Genomic DNA, 10,584 nt, shown 5'->3' on the forward strand with positions numbered 1-10,584 from the left:
ATTCATTGTTGATGGTTTCAGAGTTCTACTAGCATGCACTGATTATTCAAAGCCACAGAATAAGGAACCAATGGGTAGAGGCCTACCAAAACAGTTTGTCAGTCCGCCCTCGAGATTCTCGTCCTTCACAGTAACAACCACGATTGTTAATTTTAAGGCCCCTATCAAGTGTTATCCTTATGGTGAATAGGGACATAGGGTGAACCAATACAAGAAACTTGTTCCCGCTGAACCGAAAGGCAAAAAATTTCTGATCGAGGATGACGTGAAAGAAGAGACAATAGCAATTAGTAAACCAGTATATAAAGCTAATGACATGCTTTACGATGATTGTCATGAGACTGCTGTGCACAAGAGTCTATTAACTCTCAAAGGCGATTTAGGGGATGAGTGGCCGAGAACTAGTATTTTTTACACTACCTGCATCATTGAAGATAAAGTTTACAAGATAATCATCAATCGCAACAATTGTAAGAACGTAGTATCTGAGGAGGCTGTTTGAAAATTACAACTAAATACGGACCGTCATTCTAAGTCATATAAGTTGTCGTGGCTAAATAAGCACAATGAGGTAACAGTAGACAGACGATATCTCATACCTTTTCTATTGGTAGTAAATATTTTGATAGTACTTGTTGTGATATAGTGGTCATGGATACATGTTATATACTGTTGAGACACCTTGGCAGTATGATCACAATGTTATATACAATGGACAAAAGAATATTTACACCCTTCACATCAAGGGAAAGAATATTGTGCTTGTGTTACGGCGAGAAGAAATTACTCAAATTCCAGTAGCCAAAACTACTAATATGATTTATATATCCTAGTGCTAATATGAGATGGAGCGGGGAGGCATAGTCTATGCTTTGTTGCTATGCCAGACTGATGTCCTAGCCACGAACACTAAATACTAACCGAAGTACAACAACTGCTAGCTGACTTTGATGAGTTGATGCTAGAGGATCTTCCTTCTAAGCTATCACCTATACAAGGTATCCAACATCATACTGACCTTTTCCGGGGTTGAGTTTGCCTAATCGACCAGCATATCACCTCAATCCTAAGGAGGCTGAAGAATTGTAGCAACATATGATGGAATTACTGGAGAAGGGCAATATTAGTGAGAGCATAAGCCCAAGTGCAATTCCATCCCTACTAGTGCCAAAGAAAGATGGTTCGTGACATATTTGTGTTAACAGTCGAGCCATCAACAAGATCATGATGAAGTACAAATTTCTAATTCCCCACTTGAACGACATATTGGATCAACTCTCTGGTTCTAAGGTATTCTCAAAAATTGACCTTAAAAGTGAATACTACCAAATTAAAATAAAACCAAGAGATGAATGGAAAATTGTATTCAAGATGCAACATGAGTTATATAAGTGGATGATCATACCTTTTGGATTGTCCAATGTGCCCAACACCTTCATAAGAATTATGCATCAGATCCTGCAACCTTTTATAGGAAAGTTTGAGAGGGTTTAGTTTGATAACATTCTTGTTTATAGTTTGACATGGGCATCCCACTTCGATCACCTCCATGCTATTTTTGAAAAGTTGAAGACAGAGTATTTATTTATCAATATAAACAAGTGCTCATTCTTTATTACATCAATAATTTTCCTTGACTTTATTATGTCTATTTATGGTGTGTACACAAATCAAGCAAAGATAGACACTGTCTTAGAGTGACCTTAGCCAAGGACTTTACATGATGTCAGAAGTTTTCATAGCTTTGCTTCTTTCTACCACCAATTCATCAGAAATTTTAACACTCTAATTGCTTCTATCACCAAGTGTCTCAAGGGATGAGATTTCAAGTGGTCTAAAGAAGCAGATGCTAGTTTTCAACTGGTCAAGTAAAAGATGACCGAGACACCAGTTCTGGCACTTCCTGATTTTGATAAAGTGTTTGAGGTTAATTGTGATGCATCCAGCATTGCCATAAGGGATGTTCTGAGTTAGTTTGGGCATCCAATTGCTTTCTTTAGTGAGAAATTGTCTAAATTCGAGAAAAATTATTCTACCTATGAATTAAAATTCTATGTCATTCTTTAGTCCTTGAAACATTGATGTAACTACCTAGTACAGAAGGAGTTCATGCTGTTTACTAATCACAAAGACTTGAAGTATATCAATGGTCCACACAAGATGAGTAAGAAGAATGCCAAGTGGGTGGCTTATTTGTAGGAGTTCACTTTTACATCAAGACACCAATCTGGGAGTCTAAACTATGTCACAGGTGCTCTGAGCAATCGCTCTCTATTACTTACTGCCATGAGTACCAAAGTTACAAGCTTTGAGGTTTCATAGATATGTACACAACGACCTCAGTCGGAAGGATATTCTAGGAGGTATATAATGGTCACCGACATGATTTTATTTTTTCATGATGGATATTTGTCTTGTGAGTTGCAGTTATGTATTATAAAATAAAAAGTCTTCTCCTCATTCTTGAGATTTTTATAGACTTCAAATCACTTTAATTTTTTATAAATAAGTCATTTCTCTTATCACTCATCGATTTTGATTATTTATTTGATCTTAAAGACTATCCTTATTCAACCTCTCAACATGCATTTCATGCGAAGCTGAGAGTCCTTTGAAATACTGTTTCCGACGTTATAACGGTGAAAGAATGAATCAGAATGCTTGGAATAGAACAGCAGCTGCTTGCAACCTTTTCTTCGGCGATGACTTATGGTGGTGGGCTGCAGGTGGAGATTTTTTCTCCGGTTGATCGCGAGGAAACAATGAGTGTCATCCGGTAAAGCCTACGGTCTGTCGGAAATGAGAAAAACAAATATAAAAATTGTTTGAGGCGACTGGTGATGCTTCCATCGACTACTTACGAGTAGGTCGAAGTCGAAATTGATTTGGACGGCGACGTTGTGCGTAGAGAGAAGAGGAACTCGAGACATTAGCTTTTAATATAAAATATATACTAATAAATCAAATTAATTCTTAATTTAATCAATAGATAATTTAATAAAGTCTAATGAAATTTGACCAAAAAATATTCTATAAAATTTATTAAAATTTAAAAATTTCTAAATAAATTTATATATTTATATTTTTTTGTTTTAATAATATTATTACTAATCAAATTAATAATAATATTATTAATTTTATTACTAATCAAATTTATCAATTTAATATTTTATTAAAAGTTTAATCAAATTAAAGGGTTGACCAACATTAGGTTAATTTGGATCAAAATTATAAATAAAAATATTTAAAATTAGTATAATATGGTTGGATTTAAAATTATATTATTAAAGTTTTTTTTAAGTGAGATATTATCTTCTCTTTATTTTTATCCAAAACAAAATAAAAGTATAAGAAGTTGAAAAAAAAATTATGTACAAATTTACTATTTATTATTTTATTAAAAAATAAATTTAATTAGGTATTTTAGATTTTATTTGAAAATAAATATCGACCCGCCTATGATTTTTTAATATTGAATACACTCTTTTAAATTCATAAGTTTTTATAAAATTTATAAATATCTATAAAAGTCTTATAAAAAAAATTTATAGGACTCTATAAAATTCTTTTCATAACTATATGAGATTTTATAAATGTCAATAAAAAATCTATAAATTCAAAAAATAAAATAAAAGTCTATCAAAAAAATAATAAAAATAATTTGAATACATTCCTGAAAATTTGCTTTCTAAATTTAGGATTCTCAAACGGATCATATGGAAAATCTCAATTCAGGATCTCTGTCCCTAAATTTTTCTGTCCCGTATCTCCTGTCAATTGGGTGGACCAGATTACATTTCAAGGCATCATGACATCCTTAAGATGTGTATAATATTCTTGTGATATGTAAGATATTTTTGAGATATAATCTGATCCGTTTGATCGATAAAGTGACATATGGATAAAAAAATTTGAGGACAAAAAAATCCGAACATGATGCATCATTTCCAGGTGGGTCCCAAGCACAGGAAATGATGAGTTAGATTGATGCAACAATTTTACTTAAAAATATTGGACACTGAGACGGTGCTTTCCCAGTGAACGATTGGTCAAGCATTATGACTTTTTGATGCGGTGAAATTGCCATTCTACTCAAATTTTTAATGAGATCCCTCGCTGAAATTGGATTGTTCAGTAGGTTCTACGAAATTATCCTACAAAATTTTTCTAGAAAATAAAATTATCTTATCAGAGGCAATTGGACTCTAACGAACATTAAATAAAAAACCTGAAAGAGAGAGTAGGTAAAATAAAAGAAAAAAAAAGAGATAGTTTCTGGAAGATCCCCAAATGATGTACTGCGTGTCGCTTTGACCGTAGTCAAAGGAAGATCTAACGCAAGTCCGCTAAGCCAAATCGTGTCGAACCTTGTCGCCTTATTTAAGAAATGAGGATTCGATATTTTGATTTACATACTTATGAAGATAACAGTCTGGGACGCCCGAGGTGTATCGAGTATAATCAATCTCATGTTTTGACCATTTGTATTATTGATTAATAGTTATTTATAATTTATCTTTTCTATATTAATTAGGAATAGATTGACGATAATATTAGGAGCAAATGAATCGTCTTTTACCACTGGAACGCCCGAGGTGTGCACGGCCCTTGGTAGAAATATAGGATGTGCAGTTCGTCACGTCTTCGTTATATGCAACTCCAAAATTTCTCACGTCATCCCTGCGATCACCATTTGACTCCTATCTGTGCCAGAGCTCCTATATAATCTCTATCAATCCGAACCATCACCACCAATTTCGAATAACGAAAAGGAAAGCTGGATATCTAATTACCAAAAAAAACTTCAGTCCGATCAACTCAACTTCACCCCTCATCTTGCTTTTGGAGTTGCAGACATGGAGCTATGGTTCGCCGTGTGCAGCGGCCTGGCAGCGCTGCTGGTGGCGGTCTGGGCAGTCAGGATACTGAACTGGGCCTTCTGGAAGCCGCGCCGACTTGATCGCGCGCTCCGGTCGCAGGGGCTCAAGGGCTCCTCTTACCGCCCCATCAGCGGCGACCTCAAGGAGATGGTGCGGCTTACCGAGGAGGCCCGCGCCAAGCCCATGCCCTTCTCCCACGCCATCTTCCCTCGCGTTTCTCCCTTCTTCGAACGCGCCGCTGAAGCACACGGTCAGCAGCCTATTTCCCCAAGCAAATGTAACGCCTGTTGATTAAAAATTTTCTTTTAGGAAAGGAGAACAAGGTAACTTTCCATTGGATGGGACCTAATCCGAGAGCGGTCATCGCGGAACCTGATCAAATCAGAGAAGTTCTGACCAACAAGACCGGCGAGATCGGGAAGCCAAAGATCAATTATCTGTTGAAGTACTTTATTAGAGGCGTGCTGAGTCAGGAAGGTGAGAAATGGGCCAAGCATAGGAAGATTTTGAACCCCGCTTTCCATATAGAGAAACTCAAGGTGATTGATCCATCTCTGCTGAGTTAATTAATGCATCGCCTATATGTTTGTAGAAATTATGACTCAGTAATAACTCTTTTTTGCTATATGCAGCGCATGCTGCCTGCTTTCTCTGCTTGTTGTGATGAGCTGGTCAGCCGATGGGATGAGATGGCGGCGAAAGGTGAAGAGATAGATGTTTCCGTCGAATTCCAGAGCTTCACCGGCGATGTCATTTCCCGGAGTGCTTTCGGTATCAATTTTGAAGAAGGAAGGAAAATTTTCCAGCTTCAGAGTGAGCAAACTGTGTTCATCGACGGTAGTCTTCCTTTTGCACATATACCGGGCTTCAGGTGCGTACTGTTCCTCAGTAAACATCTGCAAAAAGTTCGATTCGCTGTGACCCTTATTGGAAACAGAGTATAATTGATAACTTGCATCGTTCAGGTTTTTGCCCACCCGAATTAACACTAGAATGAAAGCAATCGACAAAGAGGTGAGAGGGATTCTATTGAGCATAATCAAGAAGAGGGAGGAGAGTATTAAATTGGGCACCACAAAGAACGATGACCTTCTCGGCTTATTGCTGGAATCCAATCTGCAACACCTCCGAGAACATGGGAACGCCGGGTTGACGACGGACGAGGTGGTGGAAGAATGCAATCTGTTCTACTTCGCAGGACAAGAGACTACGTCCCTTTTGCTAACGTGGACGATGGTTGTGCTGAGCATGCATCAAGATTGGCAAGAACGGGCTCGCGAAGAGGTTCTGCAAGCCTTTGGGAAAGAGAAACCCACTTTCGATGGCTTGAGCCACTTGAAGACCGTAAGCACCATAAATTTCGATTCTCCACGTGTCTGCAGGGATTTCCTCCATGTTATAAAGTAAGATTGATGTGACATATGCAGGTGACGATGATTCTGTACGAGGTTCTGCGACTCTACCCGCCTGTAATGGGCCAGCGGCGGCAGGTCTTCAAGAGCACAAAAATTGGGAACGTAGTGTACCCTCCAGGCGTCCTGCTCTACCTGTCCGCCCTTCAGGTTCACCATGATCCAGACTTGTGGGGCAAAGACGTCGACGAGTTCAAGCCGGAGAGATTTGCTGAGGGCATGTACAAGGCGTCAGAGAAGAATGCCTTCTTCCCCTTCGGTGGCGGCCACCGGGTCTGCATAGGCCAGAACTTCGCGTTGCTGGAAGCCAAGTTGGCACTATGCTTGATCCTTCAACACTTCTCCTTCGACCTCTCGCCGTCCTACACTCATGCTCCCAATGTAGTTCTCACTCTCAAGCCTCAACATGGTGCTCCCATCAGACTGCGTAGGCTTTGAAGCCTCGATCCTTCCATCGACCAATTTTAAAATATATATGTCAAAAATTCTAAATCAAATATCTACTTCTATGGTAAAATCTATATATATTAATCTATAGTTGGAGTCGGAGAGATAGATGAAGTCGTCTATAGCGGTCACTTTTGTTGTAAAAAATTTCCAATTTCTTCAAAGTTGGTATCAGGCAGTATCCGATTGAGAAAGTCGAGCAATCAGATTTAATGAAAGATTATTGTGGTCGTGAATCTCGTGATCACAACAATAGACAGTTTTGACTAAGAAAGTCTTCCATCGTGATCGTAGCATTTATGAGTTGACAATTGAAGATTTACAAAGGTAAGTTATAGATTTAACCTAGCGTCTAGCTGCGTGAGATTGAAGAGTGTGTTCACAGGTCCATTGAGATTGAAGAGTGTGTTCACATATCATGGATCTGAGTCACCAACGGATTACATACTAGGAACACTCTGGTTAGGATGAGCCCTATGGAAACCTTAGTTTTTGGATGGATCTATCTGAATTTTCTAATACGTTAGAAACAGATGGCTTCGTTAATTGGACCAATGAAGTGAAACGGATCTTTGACTATAAGTTCCGGATCGGATAAAGGTAAAATTGATTGCTATCAAGCTCAAGGGGCGAACAATGATGCGGTGGGAATAGATGTGGCGCTCACGAAACAGATGGCTTCGTTAATTGGACCAATGAAGTGAAACGGATCTTTGACTATAAGTTCCGGATCGGATAAAGGTAAAATTGATTGCTATCAAGCTCAAGGGGCGAACAATGATGCGGTGGGAATAGATGTGGCGCTCACGAGACAGATAAGATAAATCCCAAATAACTAACTATGAGAAGATAAAGAAGAAGATAAAGGAATACTTCCTTCCTTTCGACTACACCAAAACTTTATTCCAACAATTTCACTCATTGAGACAAGGCGCGAGATCGATTGATGAATATATAGATGTATGCTTCTAATTGGCTACCCCAAATGACCTATCTCAGATGGAGGAGCAGATGATGACATGATACTTAGAGAGGTTGTGTCTAGCCTTGCAAGATGTCCTCAACATTCGTTTATTGGATGGTTTCAGAGGCCTACTAGCATGCACCAGCTATTCAAAAGTCGTAAAATCAAGAACCAATGGGTAGAGGCCTACCAAAACAACTGGTCAATCCGCCCTCGAGATTCTCGTCCTTCACATCAGCAACCACGATTGTTAATTTTAAGGCCCCTATGAGGTGTTATCCTTATGGTGAATAGGGGCATAAGGTGAACCAATACAAGAAACTTGCTCCTGCTGAACCGAAAGGCAAAAAATTTCTGATCGAGGAAGACATGAAAGAAGAGACAACAACAAACAACAATTGGCAAACCAGTATATAAAGCTAACGACATGCTTTACGATGAGGGTCATGAGACTATTGTTATGCACAAGAGTCTGTTGACTCTCAAAGGCGATTCAAGGGATGAGTGACTAAGAATCAATATTTTTTACACCACTTGCACCATTGAGGATAAAGTTTACAAGATGATCATCAACAACAACAATTGTATGAACGTAGTATATGAGGAGACTGTTTGAAAATTACAACTAAAGATGGATCGTCATTCTAAGTCATATAAGTTGTCGTAGTTAAATAAACACAGTGAGATAGCAATAGACAGATGATGTCTCGTACCTTTTCTATTGGTAGTAAATATTTTAATAGTACTTAATCCTGTCCGAGAGTTGAGGCGATGGATGCTGGGGACGTGGCGCTCCCGTTGACCGTTGGTGGACTTCTCGTCAGTGAAACCTGCAACCACAGCAACGTCAGTGTAGAGCCGGGGAGAGGTTTTCGGCGATGGCCCTCCGATGCTCAAGTCAACCACCTGCGATGTAGAAGAAACGAGGAAGCAAAATGGCAGGGTAACTGTAGCTATAGTAGAGATTATGCATACCTCCGTCGAAACTTGGGGGTCTTTATATAGGACTCCCGGGGAGCGCGTGCACGCTTCTCGAGTCATGCACGCTCCTCGAGTCATGCCCTGAAGAGACGTCTCAGAAAAGTCTCTCTAACACCATACTTTAACGACCCGAGCATATATCTTATAAGATAGTGGAAGCTTCCGTCATATGATCTTTTGCCTGACCATGCCGCCAAGCATGCCGTCTATCGGCAGCACAGGTTCCCAGAAGGATATCCTCTGATCTTCCTTTTGTCTGTTACCGGCCGAGCGGAAGAGCCGCTCGGCCAGCTATCGGTCGTCGGGGTGATCTTGTCCTCGGGCCGGGCGGAATGGCCGCTCTGCCAACTTCCCACTGTTCGGGCTCCGCTGCTATGCAGAACGAAGAAGTTGTGTCTGAATGTAGTTTGCTCAGTCATCACTGTTTTGCCAATGTGAGTCCGAGTGGGTTGGCCGTTCACCACATACCTTGTCTGTTTGAGCGTCGGAAGCTCGGTACATGATCGAGTTGTGCTAACATATGCTTCATGTAGGCTCGGCGATTTTTCCTCCCGGCCGGGAAAGGGGGTTGCCCGACTGAATGATGATACCGGGGTGTTGACGAGCTTGACTTTGACCTCCACCATGTCATTGGTCATCCTGCTGACCAGACCCCTCCTCATCACCGGATCAGTACTTATTGTGATATGGCGGTCATGGATACATGTTATATACTATTGAGACACCTTGGCAGTATGATCATAATGTTATATACAATGGACAAAAGAATATTTACACCCTTCACATCAAGGGAAAGAAGATTGTGCTGGTGTTACGACGAGAAGAAATTGCTCAAATTCCAGTAGCCAAAACTACTAATATGATTTATATATCCTGGTGCTTATATGAGATGGAGTGGGGAGGCGTAGTCTATGCTTTGCTGCTATGCCAGAGTGATGCCCTAGCCACGAACACTAAATACTAACCGAAGTACAACAACTGCTAGCTGACTTTGATGAGTTGATGCTAGAGGATCTTTCTTCTAAGCTATCACCTATACAAGATATCCAACATCAGATTGACCTTTTCCGGGGTTGAGTTTGCCTAATCGACTAGCATATCACCTCAATCCTAAGGAGGCTGAAGAATTGCAGCAACATGTGATGGAATTACTGGAGAAGGACAATATTAGTGAGAGCATAAGCTCATGTGAAGTTCCATCCCTATTAGTGCCAAAGAAAGATGGTTTGTGACATATTTGTGTTGATAGTCGAGCCATCAACAAGATCATGATGAAGTACAAATTTCTAATTCCCCACTTGAACAACATATTAGATCAACTATCTGGTTCTAAGGTATTCTCAAAAATTGACCTTAAAAGCGAATACTACCAAATTAAAATAAGACCTAGAGATGAATGGAAAATTGTATTCAAGATACAACATGGGTTATATAAGTGGATGACCATACCTTTTGGATTGTCCAATGTACCCAACACCTTCATAAGAATTATGCATCAGATCCTGCAACCTTTCTTAGGAAAGTTTGAGAGGGTTTACTTTGATAACATTCTTGTTTATAGTCTGACATGGGCATCCCACTTCGATCACCTCCGTGCTATTTTTGAAAAGTTGAAGACAGAGTGTTTATTTATCAATATAAACAAGTGTTCTTTCTTTATTACATCAATAATTTTCCTTGACTTTATTATGTCTATTGATGGTGTATACACAGATCAAGCAAAGATAGACACTGTCTTGGAGTGACCTTAGCCAAGGACTTTACATGATGTCATAGCTTGGCTTCTTTCTACCTCTAATTCATTAGAAATTTTAACACTCTAATTGCTTCTATCACCAAGTGTCTCAAGGGATGGGATTTCAAGTGGTCTAAAGAAGAAGATGCTAGTTTTCAACTGTCA

The 10,584-nt window shown here is 39.5% G+C and overlaps 1 protein-coding gene across 1 annotated transcript; it reads left to right on the forward strand.

Annotated features, from left to right (window-relative positions):
* The first annotated feature begins 4,756 nt into the window (after window positions 1-4,756).
* Window positions 4,757-6,957, forward strand: LOC122027776 (cytochrome P450 CYP72A219-like). Its single transcript, XM_042586785.1, has 5 exons — window positions 4,757-5,130; window positions 5,190-5,419; window positions 5,513-5,751; window positions 5,846-6,224; window positions 6,308-6,957. The coding sequence occupies exons 1-5, from the start codon at window positions 4,857-4,859 to the stop codon at window positions 6,728-6,730; spliced, it is 1,545 nt and encodes a 514-aa protein (XP_042442719.1). The 5' UTR covers window positions 4,757-4,856; the 3' UTR covers window positions 6,731-6,957.
* The last annotated feature ends 3,627 nt before the right edge of the window (window positions 6,958-10,584 follow it).

The sequence above is a fragment of the Zingiber officinale genome, chromosome 10A (genome assembly GCF_018446385.1).
Source record: "Zingiber officinale cultivar Zhangliang chromosome 10A, Zo_v1.1, whole genome shotgun sequence".
Taxonomy (NCBI): Eukaryota; Viridiplantae; Streptophyta; class Magnoliopsida; order Zingiberales; family Zingiberaceae; genus Zingiber; species Zingiber officinale.

Bases quoted from the DNA above. Each gene is read 5' to 3' on its own strand.
- LOC122027776 (XM_042586785.1), top strand. From the start codon at position 4,857: ATGGAGCTATGGTTCGCCGTGTGCAGCGGCCTGGCAGCGCTGCTGGTG. The intron at 5,131-5,189 runs GTCAGCAGCCTA...ATTTTCTTTTAG, and splicing joins ACGCGCCGCTGAAGCACACG to GAAAGGAGAACAAGGTAACT. The intron at 5,420-5,512 runs GTGATTGATCCA...TGCTATATGCAG, and splicing joins TCCATATAGAGAAACTCAAG to CGCATGCTGCCTGCTTTCTC.